Source organism: Dendropsophus ebraccatus, chromosome 8 (assembly GCF_027789765.1).
Source record: "Dendropsophus ebraccatus isolate aDenEbr1 chromosome 8, aDenEbr1.pat, whole genome shotgun sequence".
NCBI classification, from domain to species: Eukaryota; Metazoa; Chordata; class Amphibia; order Anura; family Hylidae; genus Dendropsophus; species Dendropsophus ebraccatus.
This window is the reverse complement of record NC_091461.1, coordinates 27,730,309-27,752,194: the sequence shown is the minus strand read 5'-3', so window position 1 is coordinate 27,752,194 and position 21,886 is coordinate 27,730,309. Positions and strand designations below refer to the sequence as shown.

Below are 21,886 nucleotides of genomic sequence, written 5' to 3'. Positions count from 1 at the left end.
GCAATACCCCTGCCACCACTAGCAAGACAAGCCAGAAAGCTGTTTATTGATTATAAGTGTTGTGTTAACGTGGTCTAATGGTGGGGGGGGGGGTTGGGCGTGTGCAAAGCAGTGTAAAACCTGACAAAACCAATGAAGAGGCTGCAGAATTGACAGTAATAAATTAGAGACAAAAACATTTTATTCTGCACAATAATATTAACCCTTTATTTGTATCAAAAATCCATTTCCTGTAGTAATAGATACATGATATTGATAGATATATGACATCTAACCTGCCAATAGACTGGGGACATTGCTGGTGGTAGCCGATCAGTATATATATCTCTAGCCATGTAAGTTATTTGTACACAGTACAGATCCCAGATATATTACCAGAGAGGGCGACACTCATCTAACATATGTGAATAAGGACTTAGAAATAAGACGAACTGGACTTCATCCGAGAAAACAACATGGCGGCCTCTACACATAACATTAGATATAAGGATGATGAATACTACAATTATTCTGTGTTTTAAGTAGCTGTTTGAAAAACAACACATACAAATATATGATACTATTATAAAGGTGACTGGCCCTTTAAATTAGTTGTTGTTGTATGAATCTGTATGGCAACAGCCAACAACCAATAGGATTTGAATAATAACATATAAACATATCACATGATTATTTAAATTAGTTGTTGTTGTTTAAATTATTGTTGTTGTGGGAGTCTCTATAGCAACAGCCGACAGCCAATAGGATTTGAATAATAACATAAACATATCACATGATTATTTAAATGAGTTGTTGTTGTTATTGTTTGAATGTGTTGTTGTCGTGGGAATCTCTATAGCAACAGCTAACAGCCAATAGGATCGCAGGATTAGTGCTTAGAAATGCGTAAACAAACAGCAATCGGTGCCAGTCTGCGATCGCTCTTTTAGAGTTAGGACCGGCTTTTTTCGTACGAAAGCGACTTTTTTGCGTTTTTTGACGAATTTTCAACTGCGACCCGGATCAACCCAGCGGAGAGAAGGAAGAGGAGTTACCAGCGCGAGTGAGGATCGACCCAGCGCGGAGGAGGAGGAGTCATCATGACCAGCAGGAAGAGGAAGAGAGAGCTGATCAGCCAGTATGAGGAGGAGGCGTAAGTACAACCAATAGGGACACAGCACTACAATGTATCCCATGTCTCCCATATACTGACACAGGAGGGTGGTTACCATAGCAACCGTATAGGGGACAGTACATGTATAGGAAATCCCCATCCATATATCTTATATAGGGTATATAGACATCATGGGGGGGGGGCATACATATAATGGCTTTCTGACACAGCAGTAATGGGGGGTGGAGGGTTACCTGTACATAGACCAGATAGTCAGCAGCGCCATGTCTTAAATAAATGTTAAAGTAGTAAATGTCCATTGAAGAAATCCAGATTTATCCCCAATCCAGTACAGATCCTCCGGTGACATCCAGTCTTCTCTCAGGCTGGGAGCCATGGTAACTTGTCTCTGTGGTCACCGGCCATTTTACTGGTCTCCCTGCTCAGTCATGTGACCACGGATGGTTGGGATTGGAGCCACATGTGCTGGTGCAGCGGGTTGTTACTAACACTGGAGCATCTGTGCTGGACTGATGGGGAATATAAGATGTGCGTGGCATATATATTTCACACACACACGTCTTTTCTTGAGATAACACTGCAGATTTAATTTTTCTGTATTGGGAATTGTTACCATTGGACTATTAGTAATGTAATATCTCACCCTTCTACCACAGTGCAGCATCTACCACCCAGGAAGAGGCCCAGAAGAGGAAGAAGGAGCGGACCCCCCAGCAGGAAGAGATGGACGCATTCATCGGCCTCCTGGACGACATCCACATCAACACCTTCCTGGCCAAGGATCGCTGTATGAGGATCTCGGATAAGGTATTATAACTCTGTGTGTAGATAGCGGATAGCAATGTTATTATATTACAGGATAGCGGGTACATATATACAGGTTCTGGGCCGCACTTGGGTCATTGACTTGCATGTATTATGGAGTAAAGGTGATTTGGTCATTGCTTTATATTCTATATGAATTCCAGGATTCCAGGAGCAGCACCGCACTTGTCTATCAGTTTTGTAGGAAGTAAATCTATAGTGACCTCTCACTGTCCTTCTTCTCCCTCTAGTACCTCCTGGCCATGGTCCTCGTGTACCTTCGGAGAGGACACCTATGTACCGAGGAATATAGAAGGAACTTTTTTCCAGCTCTGTGAGTATCTTTTATTATCACTTAGATAACCAGGTCTTTGTTTCCTTACAGCTTATTGGCCCTACACTGTTCTGACATATTTCCTCTTCTATTGTAATATTTTCTGACAGGTTCCTAGCAAACCAGCTCGAAGAAGACGAGGAAGATTTTCGGCAAGAGATCTACGCCTGGACCGGAGGAACCACCTGGACTGCGAAGAAAGAAGAACTTCTCCATAGACGCAACCAGTTGCTCCTCCGTATTGGATTTCGTGCTTGGGTGGACCGGACCACCTGTGATCTGGTGAGTAAAGAGATAATAAATCTCTCCAGTCTTGATGTAGCGTCTGTGGTAATATTATTATTGTAATGCATATTCTCTTTCATTCTAGGTCATGGCAGAAGAACCCTTGCATTGGGCCTGGAGAAGGGAGAGGAAGATCCACCACAGCTGGGCCATTCGCTACTACCTGAGGGATCCTAGAGAATTCACCACCTATGGCCCATCGAGGATCCCTCCGTCTTGCTCCCTGTGTAAGGCCCTCCAGCTCCATCCGTGCAAGGGGGAAATCTGCCAGACAGACACAGAGGAGGATTCCGGTGAGGAAGAATGAAGAACATCAAGGAGAAGAGGATCCCAAAGCCAAGATCAGCAATGAGGTATCCTTTTTTATTTTATTCACATACACCAGCATACACACACTCACACTCACACACACACACACACACACACACACACACACACTCACACACACTACAGAAATGTTATAGTGTTACCTCCCTTAGTATGCCAGAGGAAGGGTAGTACAGCGGCCATGGCTTCCCTGCAGGTTTTCCCCCCTGGGGTTTTTTCCTGTCCTGAGTGTCGCTGTACTGGGAGGTAACAACCACATACACATACACTTACAATAAAAACATCTTATTATTTCACACTAATTGCCGTGTCTGAGTCGTTTCTTCAATTGTTTTATTTTTTGTGTATACTGTCTCATCATAGTTAATATTGCTGAGAGAAGCTTTGCTCAGTCAGGCCAAAGTTCTGTATACACCTTGCATCTTGCAATCCTGTGTTCTTACATAGAAAACTGACATGTATGGATGGACGGATGGGGTACGTTTGGAAATCTTGATCTTGTTACATTTGTTACATTTCTTTATTAATTTTAAATAAAATCTATATTTTATCATTGTGGTGGTGTCAATGTCTGGTTGCCAATGATATGTTAAGAGATAACGTTATTCAGCCCTAAGGATTAACATGTACTAAACCTCGGCTTTGTTATAACACTTCTATTAAAGGGGTTACCCAGGATTACAAAAAGGCATGGTTACTTTCCCGCAAAAACAGCACCACCCCTGTCCTCAGGTTGTGTGTGGTATTACAACTCAGCTCTATTAACTTAAATTGAAATGAGTTAGAAAACCACATCAAAACTGAGGACAGGAGATGTGCTGTTTCTGGAAGTAAGTGGCCATGTTTTCCTAACCCTGAAAAATCCCTTAAAGAAATTATTTTTTATTGTAATATAAGGTGCACAACACTATTTAAAACCTCACAAGCATGCAAAAAATGGTAAAAGAAGATAAGTGTGACACAAGTGATGTGTAGCAGAGCGGGGAGAGGAAGGAAGAAGACACAACGGTGAGCCATCTTAGGAGTCAGCTGAGTATGTGTGATTTTTATTTTTTTTTTACAAGGGATTTGGAGGAGAACTTAGGTGGAGGAGACTAACTACAGGGAGGTTATTACTTATAGGGGGATATCTACATGAAGGGATTGCCTAAAGAGGAATGGGAGGGGAGATTGCCTACAGGGGGCATAACTTACAGGGGGATTTCATATGTGTGTGCATGGGGGGGTCCTTGCCAATAGGGGGGGGGGGAATCACATATATGAAAATTGCCTTGGGTGGGGGGGATAGATCGCCTACAGTAGGCATTACCGATAGGGGGAGGCTATTGCCTACAGGGGCATCACATACATGGGGATTGCCTACAGGTGGGAGGTCATTGCCTACATGGGAGTTGATTATAGTGGGAGGGGTCATTGTTTACAGATGGATTGCCAATAGGGAGAAGGTTTTGTGTGGGGAGGGTATTACCTACAGGAAAGGAGGCTTGCTACAGGGGGATTGCCTACAGTGGGGTGTTAGTACAGGGAGATTATCTACATGGGGGATACAATTTTCTGGGGGGCTAACTACATGGGGGATACTACCTACTTGTGGTGGCATTTGTGGTGCTACCAATCTGAATGCACAGAGGGGACCTAACCACTATATGGAGGCACAGAGGGACCAGCTGGGCATGCTGGGCTATTAGACCTACAGTGAAACTACTGTAGACTGGGAACAAGTACATATCCATGCTGGGGGATTGTCTTCTCTTCTTCTTCTTAAGTGCCCTGACAAGAGACAAAGAGTCAGTAGTTAGGTAAGAGCGACGAAAGCTGAGAATTCTGCTGCAACTTGTAAGGGTAATCCTAGCAGCTAGCTTTACTCACAAGGTGGGGTCTGTGATCTGGAGGTTGTTAGGGTATGTTTACACTACAGAATATGTGCAGAAATCTCAAGCAGAGGCCACGCGGCAGACTCTGCTTGAAGTTTTGCCTGTCCCATTGACTCAATGAATTTCTCAAGCTCAATCCACCGTCCGCCAAAGAATTGACTTGAGTTGACAAGAGTTAAAAAAAAAAAAGGAATTAAGCATAATGTGTGATTGTTCTAGGTAAAAAATATGACCCACTCAGAAAATAAGCTAAATATAAGACCCTGGCTTATTTTTGGAGAAACATGGTAGTAAGAAACTTGTTTTTCATATTTAAAAAAAAAAAAGAGAAAAAAAATCCCCATTTCCTCTTCAGACAACTAGTGGGGTGGGGTGGGGTGGGGTGGGGTGGGGGGGGTTTGCCGGGAGTTGGGTCCATCTTGAGGATAGGCTATAATTTTTTAAAGCCTGAAATGTTCTGTCAATTAATGAATCAAAAATAACCTGTGTGAACATGATTAAATTGCACTGTGATTGGGTTATTTTCTTCTATCTTTTCTATCTACAGATAAGACTGGCCGGAGCGCTGCTAATGAATGCATAGCCGTGCACCAGGCCTTGTAATAAAACCCTAACAGGTGGTTAAGCAGCATGGACGTCTCAGGTTATACTCATGTCCTATTAGGAAACGTTTACTTGCCAGAAGCTACAGGTGTATTCTCACATAAAACATAACTGCATGACAACCTCACGCGTAGCCAATTCATTAAAGAGCATTTGGTAACAGATCAGCTAAGCAAAATCACAGTGTGGAATAGAAGAAAGCTGCAAGATAAATAAAGCTTTGTTAAAGAGATTGACTTATTATTAAATATTAATGGACTCGGTCAATAGGTTTTCAAGTGAAATAGTGAAAAAATGCTCCATATATATGATGTTATTTATATTGCTGCTTAGAACATTCACCTGGTTTGTCCATCGCTGGTGGTCACACATGCTCAGTGCGTCAGTATAATCACCAGTATCCCCGCTATACATGAATGGTGGAGTGATTGCTGGTATTTTGTAGCACAGTCAATAATAATCAGAACACAAAATGCCGCTTCCCACCAATGCTGGACAAATTTGATAAGTGGACAAATTAAGCGAGTATACTGTAGGTTGTCCACGGGTGCCTGTGATTGGTCTCTTTTACCTTGACTTTCCCGGTATCCTAATTTCCAGATTGTGTTTGACCTCGTCTTTGCCTGATGATTTGGCCACACATCCAGAAAGATCCCCACCAATAGGAGATTTTTAAAACTCCCTAAAGGCCTTAAGAGAAGAGTCGTCTAGTCTAGTCAGAGAAAGTTTATATAGAAAACCAGGCCCCCTTAGGGAATGGGCCCCTTAGCAGTTTTAAGGTCTGACTTCATGGTATCAATGCCACTGCTGCTGAAGGTTTACTCCAAGGCCAGGCCTGGAGGCCAGGACCCCTGCCAGGGACTCTAAGCCTGATGCAGATTTTCTTCTTGAGTATCACAACTGTTCTATTATTCAGTGCTAAAGCCTAAGGTGGGATAACTAACACTAAGGGTCTATCTTACCTACGTCTGGGGTGACTATACTTCTATTATCAAGTCAGGATGTTTCTACATCTATGGGTTCATCTGCATTGGAACTACAGCTGAAGTACTCCATTGGTTCTCACTTGGTCATCTTGGAGGGGCCAATCTTGAGGGGCCAGATGCACCCAGTTATACAAGCCCCAGGCCCATGCTACCAGATCTGGCACTCTGTGATCTCTCTGGCAAGACGCGGTACTCTCCAAACCATGAGTAACAGTATCTGGTCTATCAAGTCTTCTTCAGTCAAGTCACCCTGACCGAGTTCCACTTCTAATAAGGCAAAAGTCCCCTCGGTAGCCTCTTAGCCTTCCTTACAAGTTTTTTACAAACCTAACGTAACATAACTTCACATACAACTCAAGCCAAGGTCCAAAAGCCTATATTTACCTTTATATCTCAACACCCAGCTCAAGTGATCACTGTTGTTTACCGGGAAAAATATTATTCTTTTGTGTGTATATTACACCTTATTTCCAAGCCTTTTGTTATATAATTGTATTGCACTGAACACCTTCAGTAAACTGTTCTCCTGTTTAAGTACTGCACTCTTTGTTTACTCGGCTTTTTGCACCTGGACATGGGTAATACCACTCCTGGCCACCGTGACAAGTGCCTAGTCCGTACACCTAGCCCCCAGCTAACAAGCAGCTACTCTGGGTTACTACATGAGTAGGTCTAAATTTCAAGCCTACTCCAAAAAGCCTACAAAATGAAGTTAAGTCTTATTTTCAGATTAGTTCTTATTTTCGGAGAAACACAGGAGTTTTAATGGAGCCTTTGGGATGATTAGTAATGTGCACTACGAAGAGCTGAAAACCACTAGTTTCATCCCCAGATCCAATGTAATGGACTGTTTCAGACACAGCAAGGGGGCATAGATTTATTAATAAGTGATAGCCCTGCGGGTCAAATACATTACACAAGTTTTGTACAGGCGCAAAATTGTAATAATGCACTAGAAGTAAAAGATGAGAAAAGTACAGGATGGAATCATCTTACGCAGCTTTTCATGCAGATAAGAGTAGTTGAACCATGTTTGAGATGAGAAGTGGAATTTACATGTCAGCAGTGTTGGAGAAATGCTTAAATGACTGTATGGAGCGTATGTGATATCGCTGAAAAGATAAGCACGGTGGGATTTTTAATGCGTTTTGCACCCCCTGTGGTGTCATTCTCCTTATCATCACACAGTGGGATAAGTATCATGTTGTAAGGGACACAAAGGGATTAGCAGAACTAATGTCTGTGCTTTAGAGAAGTGTAAGGAATCCAGTTTATTCTATGTATTAATGGTCTAGGTTCTTAAAGTGCACCTGCTCTGTAGACTGGTAGACTGTTCAGCTTCATGTAAGTAAATATTTTAGGAAGTCTGGATAGGTTTGGCCTACACTGATACATTACAGCCATAAAATTCTAACTAAATTGGTTAAAAAAACAGCTATTATAAAATTCTAAGTAAATTGGTAAAAAAAAAAAAAAAAAAAGAATTTTTTCAGGCCATAGAACAAATATTGGAGCTCCTTGACCTTCTACCGGTTCATGCAGTAGCACGCTGCTCTCACCAATCAACTAATCAATCGGGTTCTGAGCATTCCGACCTTGACTGATAGAAATGTTTTGACACATCTCTGTTATAAGCGAAAAGTGTGCTACATCGGCGCTCGCTCACAGAGCCTATTACACAGCTCTATTATCGTGTGGCAAGGACTTCGAGTATAAAAAGTTATGCTCACCTGTCCATGCTCCCCCAGTGTTCTGCTGCTTTTCCCTGCTGACCGAAGCCGCCGCTAACACTTCCTAACCTGTCTCTGAATTGACAGGCCACCCACTGGGACAGAACAGTGCCACGGCCAGTGATTGACTGACCGACCTGTTGCTTCAGAGATGGGTTAGAAAGTGTCAATATTTTCTTTACACCAAGTACCCCACTCATCAGTCGTCACCTATTACAAAGAATTATGCGCGGTTGGCAGCAAATCATTTTATAACATGCTGAAAGGCAATAATCAGCCGATTATCAGCTCCTCAGTCTTTATTACACGGGGCGATATCTGCTCGAATCTGCCTGATAATCGCCCTGAGTAATAGGGCCCTTACTCTTGTTTGCACACCATTGAAATGACGCCCGTTTTTATTGGATGGCTTTCATTTAACGTCAAATTGTGGATGTAATTTTATACGAATAATAGCTGTTAATTTTAAATAATAATATTTTTCATTAAATAGCGGCCATCCAATAAAAACGTCATTTTGACATGTGAACATAGATTTAAAGGAGAAGTCCCATGACCTAAAAAAAGGGGTTGCTGGAACATAATAACCAAAGTTTACTTACTTATCCTTGTGCCTCATAGTTCCACTCCCAGGTCCAGCTGACAGTCAGCCACCTGCAACTCTTCCAGCTGCAGCACCATGAACCCGGACGAGCGATTGCCTGCTCAGCCAATCAGTCACTGGGGCGGGATACTCCCCCAGTCACTGAGTAATAACTCAGCCAGGCCGTGATGTTGCAGCAGGAAGGGCTGGGTATGTGACATACTTAGATTCCAGCAGAAAATGACGGCCGTCAGTGGGACCAGAGTGGCTACGGAGACACAGGGATGGGTAAGTATACATTGTTTTTAAATTTCACGCCCTTCTGCTAGCCTGCCTGTTTTTATTTTTATGGGACTTCCCATTTAAGGTATATTCCCATCTGGGCTATTCTGTGCTATCCTGATTACATAACTCACATTAAAGTCAATGGGAGTTACGAAAACCCCATGAAATAGTCCTAGGTGACCTGGATCTCAAGATGTGTTGAGGTGGGGGCCACATATTTTAGACTTTTGTGGAATACCCTGAGCCCAGATATGTATACCCCTTTACGTTTACTGTACAGTTTAGTTGATGATGAATAATATGTGAAGTGGGGGGCTTTGCAGGGGGATGGAGTGGTTGTGCCGGTGATATGCTTCTCAGCTTTATGATGATTTGGTTGTAACATAAAATAAAGTCAGATAAAAAAAAAAGGCAATAATATCACTGGCAGCAGTCATTTATTATATTTGTCTTTAGCTATTTGCTAAGGTTCCAGATCGTTCTAAATATAAAAATACACGTTAATGGGAACATGGTGAAACATTTCATTCTTTCATTACCTGCCTTAGTGAATTTTGTTTATATGAAAAGCACTAGCGTTTTATTCTCCGGCTTGTGTGCTCTTGGAAGAACATTGAGTTTTATATCTCATAAAAGATACCTGTTTAGAAGCACTTTCCACTAGAAGTACCTCGGTCTTTGCTATTAACCAATGGAAACCAACGTGAGCTCAGACAAACAAAACAAATAGATGTTTTCCAAGAAAAGTCACTGAAAGAAAGGAGTTATAGTAGCGAGAAGCTGCTGCGGTTAATATCTCCAATGTACCTTGTGTTTCTGATCCTCGCTATTCCTATTATCGCTATTTTCAACATCTCTTGAATAATACTGATGAATGTAACTTTATTGAGGCAGGAAATCCATATAGAATCAATACTTGTTAGTTTGCTATAATGGTGTCTAGTCTAGTTTAATTATATCCAGTCTAGTCTGAGCAATGCTCTTTGACAGGGGTATAAGCCACTCTATGATATTGCTACAGAAATAAGATTACCTGTTTCTGCTGGTTTTGAGCATTGGTGCATACAGTGATGTACTCAATACATAAACTCACTAGGCTGGGTGTGAACAGGCTATTATAATTCATCACTTACCCCATTGCTTCCAGCCTGTGGTACTTCAAAGATAAGTTGTTTCTACCTAAAAGCAGAGTGATTGCCCTAAAAGGCCCTTAACGTTAGACTATTAAGATACTCATCCCGACATGTTTCTTCCTAATGGTTAAGAGTCATCAGGGGAATTGTACAATGAACATTATAATAGTTCAATAAGTCAATACATCAATAGCCTGTGGATTCATTTATTTTCCAAGTTGTTTTATCTCAACCAACTGGGAAATAAGCGAACCCACAATGTATTGATGTATAGATCTGTTATAATGATCATTGTACCAGAAATTAGCAGTGTTAGGTGGACATGATCACTGTGGGTTTTCAACCTTTGGAGATAAAAAAAAAAGTTGCTGTTTCCTTTCGAAGACAACAGTCTAATGCCCGAATACAATCAGAAATCTTAAAGTGTCATTGTCATTTCCTAAAATTATTGGCATGTCCGGTCCTCTCACTGCTGTGTCATGTGATCAGTCTGGCTCCATAGAGCTCTATTATAAGTCTGACTGATCACGTGACACAGAGCCGGGAGAGCCAGCGCTTAGCGTAGGCTTCTCCCGGCTTTATTTCCCAAACGGTATGGGTCTGAGGATAGGAGAAACAACTTGCCCTTACCTTCCCAGCTCCAGCGCTGGAGGCCGTATACCGCCGCTCCGGTCCCCAGCTGTTTCCTTGTCTGAGCCTAACCCAGGTCATGACACGTGCGGTCCACTCAGCCAGTCAGTGGCTGTAGCGGGGCCCCACCTCAGCCGCTGACTGGTTGAGTGGACCGCACACGTCACCAATCAGGACAAGGAAGCAGATGAGGTTTGGCGGTACACAGCCATCAGCACGGGAGCTGAGGATTTAGGAGCATGTTATTTCTTCTATCCTCTCCCTCCCTAGAACATATTAAAAAAAATAGCTTTGTCCCGACTTCTCCTTTAACTTTAATAATATGTACAATGTGCAATGAATATGTATTATTTATATACATTGGAGGATCCTGCAGACGTATTAAGAATCTCCTATTGAGGCCAGATTTGGGAGAGAGCTAAATTAAAAGGATATTAATCAGCTAAAGAAACACCAACAAAGACCTTTACTGCAAATGCTTCCATAACAAATCCCTTCACAAACAGATTAGGAGATCTGCAAATTAATTTCTAATTAAACCAGGCTGAATTAATCCAATATAATTAGGATTTTCTGTTCAATCATTTATTCTCGGCGTGTAGCTGTGTATGGTTATGAATTGGAATAGTTACGCAAATCACAGGGATTAATTCAAGGTTAAAGGGAACCTGTCATCAACTTCATCCCACAGCATGAGACAACGCCGGCTCCCTCTTTACAAAGAGCTATCTTTCGCTCTGTATACTGTGAAATTTCAGAGAAAACATGTCGGGTGTATGTGTGCCTGGAAGGGGTCATTAACTTCATAACATAATCTTAATAGGGAGAAACCTGTCAATCAAACCAAGCAAGGTGATTAAAGGGGATATCCAGGCTTAGAAAAACATGGCCACTTTGCTGTGTGGGTTTTACAGCCTAAGGGTGTTACTACACGGGCCGATGGGGGCCCGATAATAACTGTAAGATATGCTATCTGGTAGATCAGCGCTCATTTACTGCGTCTATTTCACAGCCCGATTATTGTTTAACAAGGGCTGCATGGACATTGTTACTAGAGATGAGCAAATAGTATTCGATCGAATAGCTATTTGATCGAATACTGCACTATTCGAAAGATTCAAGTTCGATCGAATATGTGATCAAATATTCGAATCTAAATTAACTTTACTAAAACAGGTAAACTATTTTTTAGCTGTTTTAATAAAGTTTATGCTCCCTGGGAAAACAGGGAAGCAATATTACAGGGATGGGTATTTCAATAATGCCGATCCCTGTAATAGTTAATATTTAATTAATAAAACAAAGTTTTGTTGAAAAAAAAGTTATTTTCGTTGCTCAATAGCTTAATTAAAACGAATCCATGCTTTTGCAATTAAATATACTGGTAATAAAAAAAAATATATATAAATTAATATGTATATTTATTTACAGTATTTTTAATTGCAAAAGTATGTATCTGTTTTAATTAAGCTATTGAACAACGAAAATAACTTTATTAGAACGAAAATGTTTTATTAATTAACCCCTTAACGACCGCGGGCGTAAGTGCACGCCCCCAAAACCCGTGCCTTAACGCAAACGGGCGTACATCGCTGCGTGTACACACGGGGAAGATGGCCTGCTATACGCAGGCCATCCCTGCTTGTCGACACGGGGGGTGATTAACCCCTCCCGTGCTGACGATCGCCGCTATTGGCTGATCAATTCAGATCAGCAAATGGCGGCGATCTGCAGCTTTCCGGGTCATCGGTGACCCGATGGCCCGGAAAGCAATGGCGGTCGGTGCTGTCCGAGGACGGCACTGACCGCCATTACTGTTAAAAGTAATGGTGGCCACAGTGCCACGTCCCGATCGCCGTGACCGGCCGTCCGGGACCGGACGGCCAATCACGGCGATATAAGTACCCCATGAAAGGGTTAAATACCTGCTGTGGACACATCAGCTAGGTAGCTGAGGTGTCCAGAGCAGGTATTGACCCATACTCACCGGATCCAGCATCCCGATCGCGTCTTCCAGGTTCCGAACGCGTCCTCGTCGGCGTCTTCGTCTTTTTCCGGCGGTCCCCATCGGCAATCATCGGCTCCAGCGTCGTCAAACTTCGGCTTTTTCCGGAATTGGCGTTCTACTGCCCCCTAGTGGCTGATAAGTGTATATAATACACATATCAGTAGCTATTGGGTTGAAGAAAGATTTTTTATTTTTTTTATTTTCCGCACCCTATCGCCGCTGAGTGCTGATCAGCATCGCACGTAAGTGCGCCGCTGATCAGCAACTCCTCCTTTTTGGCGTAGAGTTTTTTTTTCCTATATCCTACAGCCACGGTCTGCTTATAAATGCCGCACATAAGTGCGGCATTTATCAGCAACTCCTTTCTTGGCGTAGTTGTTTTTTTTATACTTAATGTTAAAAAAACATGTAAAAAAACACCATTACACTACACGGAATAAAGTTTTACACTACACCACTACACATTTACATACCCCATATACCATTCCCCGTATAAAGTTGGCCCCCAGGGTGTTTTCGGTGTCGGACGCATACGCTATTATTGCCTCCGACACCAAAACAGCCAGTGAGGATGAATGGGGGGTCCTTCGTTCCTCCATTCATCCTCATCATCCTCATCATCCAGTGACGTGTCTGGGGGTAGCGTAGCGTACGATGCCTCCCAGACACGTCTTTTCCGCCAGTACCGTCCCAATAAGAGATCACGGTATGGCGTGAAATTCTACAAACTCTGTGAGAGTACCTCAGGGTACACTTACAGATTTAGGGTACGTGCACACTGCGGAATGGCGAAGGATAACCCTTTGTGCATTCCGCAGCTGGCACCCGCCGGCGGACTGATGCAGGCGCACGTCTCCACCCGTGTCATAGACTCCATGTTAGGCATGGGCGGATTCCATCGTCCGTCCAAAGAATGAACACATTTGACGGAGAGCGGAATCCGCTCGTGCATAGAATGGAGTCTATGACACGGACGGAGACGCGCGCCCGCATCAGTCTGCCGGTGGGTGCCAGCTGCGGAATGCACAAAGGGTTATCCTTCGCCATTCCGCAGTGTGCACGTGCACTTAGAGTGTATGAAGGAAGGGACACCCGAATCCAGCCCCCAGATGCCTCCCCCCCCCCCCATCCTCGGAGTTAGTGGGGAGATCGTTGGGGAACTGATCTTCCCACTGCTGGATAAAGGTTATCACCTGTACGGGGATAACTTTTATACCAGCACCCCCTCTGCCGTTCCTTTGCTGCCCGAGCTACTGTAGCTTGCGGCACGATCCGAAAATATCAGAAGCAGTAATAGAGCCCTAATATTTAGCAGCCATGGAGCGGCCCCAGCGCTTCTGGATATGAGGGACCCCGTATCGCACCAGGACAACATTTTCCAGGTGACGTCCCCCACACTGGAAAACAGGAGACCCCAGAAGAAGTGCAGAGTGTGGCACCACACGTCACTGGGGTTCTACATTATCTAAATTCTGTCCCTTATTCCTATTTCAGGGGTCACGTTGATCCAGGGATTATTCTGATCGCCATTATGGAGTCAGGAAGAAATTTTTCCCCTGTGATGAGGCTACTGTCGTCTGCCTTACAAGGGTTTTTTGCCTTCCTCTGGATCAACACAGGTTGAATTTGATGGACACCTGTCATTTTCAACCTTATAAACTAATAATTGGCCCAATACTCCCAAATAAATTAGAATTGTCCCTTTTCCCCAGCTAAATAGATATGGCCGCCATTCCCATTAGAGGATACCATGATGCAATTACAAAGCCTCTGTTCGGCCAGGACAGTAGAAACCCCCCACAAGTGACCCCATTCTGGAAACTACACCCCATAAGGAATCTAACAAGGTGGGCTGGGGGGATATGGCCCCCTGGTGACGGCCACATTTGGGATGTGAAAATGAAAATTTTTTTATTTTTTATCTTCACGGCACATGTTCTACATATGTGCCTGTTACCAGTGGGGTCCATATGCTCACTGCACCCTTTGTTAGATTCCTTATGGGGTTTAGTTTCCAGAATGGGGTCACTTGTGGGGGGTTTCTACTGTCCTGGCAGCACAGGAGCTTTGTAATTGCGACATGGCCTCCATCCTCCATTGCAGCCTCTAAATGGCGCTCTGTCCCTTTGGTGGCTTGCCCTGTGCCCATATGGCACATTATGTCCACATGTGGGGTATTTTCGTACGCAGGGAAATTACTCTACACGATTTGCGTTTATTTTCTTTTTTAACCCCTTGTGGAAATGGAAAAAAATCAAGGCTAGACCAACATCTAGTGTCATTTGTTTTACATTTTTACTCTAAATCATTAATCTTGTCTTGATTTTTTCATTTTCACAAGGGGCTAATTTTCCCCTGAGTACGGAAATACCCCACATGTGGACATAAAGCGCCATGTGGGCACAGGGAAAGCCTCCGAAGGGAAGGAGCGCCATTTGGATTTTGGAGGTTGGATTTGGCTAGAATGGATGATGAACGCCATGTCGCATTTACAGAGCCCTCGTGCTGCCAAAACACTGGAAACCCCCCACAAGTGACCCCATTCTGGAAACTGCACCCCTCAGGGAGTCTAACAAGGGTTGCAGTGAGGATATGGACCCCTTGATGATGGGCACATTTGTGCCATGAAAGTGAAAAAATTTAAATTTTCCCTTTCACGTCACATTGTTCCACATTTGTGCCCGTCACCAGTGGGGTCCATATGCTCACTGCCCCCCTTGTTAGATTCCTTGAGGGGTGTAGTTTTCAGAATGGGGTCACTTGTGGGGGGTTTCCAGTGTTTTGGCAGCACGAGGGCTCTGTAAATGCGACATGGCCCTTGAAATCCTTTCCAGTGAAATTCAGCTTCCAAAAGCGAATTGGCGCTCCTTCCCTTTGGAGGCTCGTCCTGCGCCCCCTTGGCACTTTATCGCCACATGTGGGGTATTTCTGTACTCGGGAGAAACTGCGCTACATGATTTGTGTTTTTTTTTTCCTTTTATCCCTTTGTGAAAATGAAAAATTGAAGTCTAGAACAACGTTTTAGTGTAAAAAATACTTTTGTCTTTTTTCACGCCATATTGTTGGGAAAATCTGTGAAGCACCTGTGGGGTCCAGATGCTCACCGCACCCCTAGTTACATTCCTTGAGGGGTGTAGTTTTCTGAATGGTGTCCCTTTAGTGGTGATTTTTAGGTTGTGGCACCCCAGAGCCTCTGCCAAGCTGAAGTGGTACAGTCAGAAATGACCAAATATAACGGAGCCATTGAAATGCACTAGGCGCTCCCTTATATCTGAGGCTTGTGGTTGCGTCAAATAGCGCAATAGGGCCACATATGGGGTATTTCTATAAACTGCAGAAACGGGGCAATAAATATTGGGATGCATTTCTCTGGTAATAAGTTTATAATTATGAAAAATATTGGATAACAATAAAATCCCTGCACAGAAAATTAAAATTTTAAAATTTCTTACACACTTAGCTTTTATTTCTGTGACTCCCCTAAAGGGTTAAAAAACTTTCTGGATGAGCTTTTGCAGAGTTTGGGGGGTGCAGTTTCTGAAATGGGGTGCTTTGTGGGGCTTTCTAACATACAGGCCCCTCAAATACACTTTAAACCTGAACAGGTCCCTAAAAATATCTGATTTTGAAATTTTACTGAAAATTTGGAAATTTGCTGCTAATGTTTTATGCTTTCTATTGTCTAAAAAAAATGAAATATAGTTTAATAAATGCTGCCAACATAAAGTAGACATGTTGCTAATGCTATTTAATATATAATTTATGTGGCATAACCATTTTCTGTATAAGCAGAAAAGGTTTAAAGTTAGAAAAATGCATTTTTAAAAAAAAAAAAAATTCGCGTTATTTTGGTTTTTTTCATAAAGATTCGTTATAAGTATCGACTCCAATTTACAAGAATTGTGAAGTACAATATGTCACAAGAAAACAATCTTAGAATCAGCCGGATAGGTAAAAGCATCCCGAAGGTATTATTGAATAAAGTGACACTGGTCATATTCATAAAATTTGCTCCGGTCCTTAAGGCCATTTTAGGCCCGGTCCTTAAGGGGTAAATATTAACTACTACAAGAAGCTATATTATGCCGGCAATACCTATTATAACAATAGCAACAATAACAATAGCAACATTAGAAGAAACATTTTGATTTATATGTCAGCTCAGCTGATTGGCTGAGCGGACATATAAAGAGCCGGTCCTGTCACACTAAGCTCAGTGTGTCGGGGACCAGCGAAGACAGAAGATAGAAGACATCGAAGAGTGAGTAGAAAGCCCTCCCCCCTGCACTACACCCATCCCAGCAAGGAAGGGGGGTCACTTAACTCCTTCCTTGCTGGTATGGGTGCTGACATCAGTCTGGCCCCCAGGGTGTTAAGTGGGGACCCTTACTTGACCCCCCTGGGGGCCAGATTGTTCAGTATAGTGTACACTGTAAGCAGTGATCTGTAAAGATGCTGCATACTGTAAGATGCACAACACCGCTCACAATGATGGGTGTTGTGCTCCTGTTTGTATGTTTTTTTTGTGTGTTTCTCCTTGTTTGTTTTTCAGATATCGGTAGCCTGTGGATTATGGCAGATTCATTGGACTACGTCAATGACCAGCGGTTGTTGGGATTTTTTTTTCAATAAAATGGTCAACAAGGGGTGTGTGTGTGTGTGTGTGTGTGGGGGGGGGGGGGGGGGTTATTTGAATAAAAAAATAATTTCACCTGTGTCTTGTCTTTATTTCTTTACTATATAGACTTAGTAGTGTAAGCCGTCTAATAGACGGAATCCATTCCTAAGTCAGGACTTAGGGGGACATTTATTAAGTCCGACTTCTTTTACGCCCGCATCTCCGGCGCTACGGAGATTTATGTAGAGGCGGACTGCCTCTACATAAATACCGTGCGCGTCGGTGCGCACAGCCGAAAACCTACGCCACCTGAAATATTCGCAAATCGCCCCTTTCCGCAAGAAAGTACGCCTTTTTTTTTTATCGCCCTTAGTGTTAGCCCCCCCATTATTTCCCCAGTACCCAATGCCACCAGGGGTACTGGGAAGAGTCGGGTGCCAGTGGTCCCGGAGCGTCAAAATTGGCGCTCCTGGACTGGGTAGCAGCAGGCTGGTAATATTAAGGCTGGGGAGGGCCAAAAACAATGGCCCTTCCCACCCTGGAGTTACTAGGCTGCTGTTGCTTGGCTTTTAACCTGGCTGGTTATGAAAATAGGGGGAACCCTACACGTTTTTTTTTTTTTCTAAATAGATAAATAATTTTAAAACAACGTGCGGGGTTCCCCCTATTTTCATAACCAGTCAGGTTAAAAACCAAGCAACAGCAACCTAGCAACACCAGAGTAGGAAGGGCCATTGCTTTTGGCCCTCCCCAGCCTTAATCTTACCAGCCTGCTGCCGCCCAGTCCAGGAGCGCCAATTTTAACCCTCCGGGACCACTGGCACCCGGCTCTTCCCAGTACCCCTGGTGGCATTGGGTACTGCGCAGTAGCGAAAATAGAGGGGTGCAAAGGGGGCGGTCGCTCCCGGGCCCACTCAGGCAGGGGCCCACTGAGGTCTCAGACGCTTAATGCTGTCTGCAAAAGCTATTTCTTTTGCAGACAGCCTTAGCAACTGTGTAGTGGGCCCCTAACACGGCAACAGCACCTGGTAATAGCGGGCCCCCTGCTCATCAGGGGCCCACTCAGCCATCGGATGCAGTGCCCGGCCAGGGCTGGATCTTCTCCCTGTTCTCTTCACTTCCTCCTCCACGCTGCTTCCTGCTCTGCTGCTGGCCCCTCCCCCACTGTCCGACAGAGCACGGTATGAGGAGGAGAGAGCTGGAGCGATCCTGTCGTCTATGGCACAAAAAATGTATGCGGCACTCAGGAAAAGAGGAGAGCAACTGTGTGCCAGCTAGCAAGCCAGGGGTCCACCAGGCTGTCTGGATATATCTTCAAAAAGGCTGCGGCACTCCAATGATAGTGATAAACTGTGCATAAATTTATTCACATCCCAAATACAAAAGCAGCGATGTTTCTGACCACAACTGCTTGAAATAGCTTGAAAAAAGACCACAGTTCCGATCAGAAACTCCGCTGCTGAACCCCTAGCTACGCCCCTGGTACTGCGGTAATAATGGGGTTAGTGTTAGCCATTTTATACCGGCTAACACTAGGCCCTGCAGCCTGCATAGGTAATGTAAATCGTCAGTCGACAGCCACGCACCGCTATTACACGTAGCAATGGGCGGTCGGCGCCCGACAATTATAGGTTCAAACCTATATCAACGATCAGCCCAAGATCGTTGTCATCTTCTGATCATTGTATTTATTCCACTGAGCGAAAATCAGCCGAATCGGTCCGATTTGGCCTATTATTGCTCCGTGGAATAGGCCCCGAAGTTCCATTGAAGTGAATAGGGCTGAACCACACACAACCTGGACAAGCATGGTGTTGTTTTTGCAAAAAGGTAGGCGGGCTAACTACCAGAGGGCATTACCTACAGAGGGATGCCTGCATGGGGAATTCTATATACTGGGGGCTTACCCCTGGGAAGTTACCTACAGGGGGATGAATACCCACCGGGAGGACTGCCCATCAGGAGGCCTGACTATATGGGTGCACAGTGGGGTGTAAATACTATATGGAGACAGAGAGACCTAAGTTCTTTATGGAGCACAAAGGAGGCCTAACTACTCTATGTGGGTACAGGGATAGGTCACAGCTAAGGCTAGGTTCACACTGCATTTTCAGCATCCGTTTAACGGATCCGTTTTTTTTTAACGGTCACAAAAGTAGTGTCAACAGTACTTTATTGTGCGTAAAAAAAAAAACGCATCCGCTTTGATCCGTTTTTTTTTTTTTTTTTTTTATAATGGAAGTCAATGGAAAAACGGATCAAAAACGGATGCACACAAATGCATCCGTTTTTTGCAATCCGTTTTTTTGCAAAAAATGGATCCGTTATACGGATGCTGAAAACGCAGTGTGAATCTAGCCTAAGTGGACCTTCCTAACCATCTGTTCCTCATGAAGGATGGCAGTCCGGAAACACCATTCTTGAAGGTCATCAACTAACAGCTATAGTTCATGAGACCTTACTGGTTCAGAAGTGCCTGAGCACTGTAGGTACAATATAAACTATACTATGCAGGATAACCAAATGTAAGACATTTCTCAGCAGTGCACTACAGTATAATCTAACATTGCTACTATAAGTGTGACTATGGATAGAAAGACAATGTGATGCCGAAAAGCATGTGTTATTAAATCTTCCCAAGAAGTTTTATGTCTTTTACGTATTGCCAGTAGCCTTGCATACAACTATAACATCTGCTTTCTGCTGTTTTATATAACATACTAAAAAGAATTCTTTAATGCAATTTGAACAGATGTCCTTTCTTATCTGGGAACTCAATATATTCTGAGATGCAGAGATGGCCACCTTCTCACTACGATATGGGACATTCTGGCTTCTGTGCCAGCACCTCTAGCGTCCCTTGCATTCAGCTTTCCCAGTATTCTTAATGGTGTACTCCAGAGACTAATAATTTGTTATTAAGACATTGATTTAATAAAGTTTTATTACTTTGTAGTATAACTTTATTTAAAAATATGTGTATTTTTTTATTCAGATTTTCACTTCTGAAATGGCCCCCTCTGCTTCCATTGTTTGTGGTGGGAACTGCAAGGCTATCTAAGGGCCATATTACCCAACCTGATGACTTTATTCAAGCGAGTGTTGATCTGCTAGAGCCGATAATCGTGCAGCAAGGTATATATATATATATATATATATATATATATATATATATATATATATATATATATATATATATATATATATATATATATAGTAAGCAGTGTTTGTGGAGCCTTTGCCTAATAAGTGTAAAACAATAAAGTTATACATACCTCTTCGCATGCCTTGATGTCCTGATAGCTTCGGCCCGCTCCCAGCAATGTCTGAAGTGACAGGCCGCTCAGCCAATCAGTACCGTGGCCAGGGATTGGCTGAGCAGCCTGTCACTGTGGGGAGTGGGCCGAAGCTAGCAGGACATCAAGAAATACGGAGAGGTATGTATAACTTCATTTTTTTTTTTTTAGCACATTCCCCAGCCATCTGACATGCATCGCTATTACAAGTAGTGATGCATAATAGGGCCCCTAAGCCCTGCTGTTACCTATCCGCTACTCTGATCTAGCACCGTGGCACAGACTGCAGACTGCTGTCTCTGCACGCTCTGCCTCTAGAACAGTGAGGGGTGATAGCAATCAGTGCTGGCTGGACTCAGCAGTCGTGCCAGGCAGACACCAAACCGGGTACTGTACATAAGAATATATAGTACATATGGTGTGTGTGTGGGGGGGAGACCCTAAGAGCAGGGGGATCGGGAACTGCAGGGCTTAGATAGCCCTGCAGTACCTAACACAAAGATTGATGAAAGCAGAGGGGGCAATGTCGACCCTTACTGCTGCCAATCTGAATAAAAAACCTATCCTTTAAAAAATAAAGAATAATAATAATAAAAATAAGTTAAATTACAAAATCATATAGCTTTATTAACCTCTTATGGACATATGCCATACTGATACGGCATACTGTACGTCCGGTTAAGTTCGAGTACTGTACGAGTTAAGAGGGGGGCTGCGCCATGACCTGGCTCTGAACTGCTGCGATCCCGACTACAGCACAAGACCGCGGCTATTAGCAGGAGCGGGCCAATCGCCGCTCCCGCTAATTAACACCGATAGATGCAGCTGTCAAACATGACAGCTCCATCTAACTGTCTTAAATGCAGCCCATCCCTGGTGTGACGCTGATCCCGGCTCAGTATTCTATTGCAATGGTCTGCAGCAGATCAAAGCAATAGAGCACTGATCTCATGGACCGGTGCTGTGTTATACAGCTACACTGGTCTCTATGGGAGATCAGTGCTGTGAATATAGAAGTCCCCCGGGGGGAATAACCCAGGGGGAATAACCCTAAGCCCAGGGGGACTTCTAATTACTGTGTTGAACTTCGGCTGGGTTCACACTATGTATATTTCAGTCAGTATTGTGGTCCTCATATTGCAACCAAAACCAGGAGTGGATTAAAAACACAGAAAGGCTCTGTTCACACAATGTTGAAATTGAGTGGATGGCCGCCATATAACAGTAAATAACTGCCATTATTTCAATATAACAGCCGTTGTTTTAAAATAACAGC

The 21,886-nt window shown here is 43.5% G+C and overlaps 1 protein-coding gene across 2 annotated transcripts; it reads left to right on the top strand.

Moving 5' to 3' along the window:
• The first annotated feature begins 838 nt into the window (after nucleotides 1-838).
• LOC138798470 (speedy protein 1-A-like) lies at nucleotides 839-3,157 on the top strand. 2 transcript variants are annotated; one of them, XM_069978939.1, is made up of 5 exons: nucleotides 839-1,132; nucleotides 1,771-1,921; nucleotides 2,170-2,252; nucleotides 2,363-2,534; nucleotides 2,623-3,157. In XM_069978939.1, exons 1-5 carry the CDS (start codon nucleotides 1,080-1,082, stop codon nucleotides 2,842-2,844), a joined length of 681 nt encoding a protein of 226 aa, XP_069835040.1. In that variant the 5' UTR covers nucleotides 839-1,079; the 3' UTR covers nucleotides 2,845-3,157. The 2 variants fall into 2 exon arrangements, with proteins under 2 accessions (XP_069835040.1, XP_069835041.1); XM_069978940.1 differs by lacking the exon at nucleotides 839-1,132 and adding an exon at nucleotides 1,218-1,271.
• The last annotated feature ends 18,729 nt before the right edge of the window (nucleotides 3,158-21,886 follow it).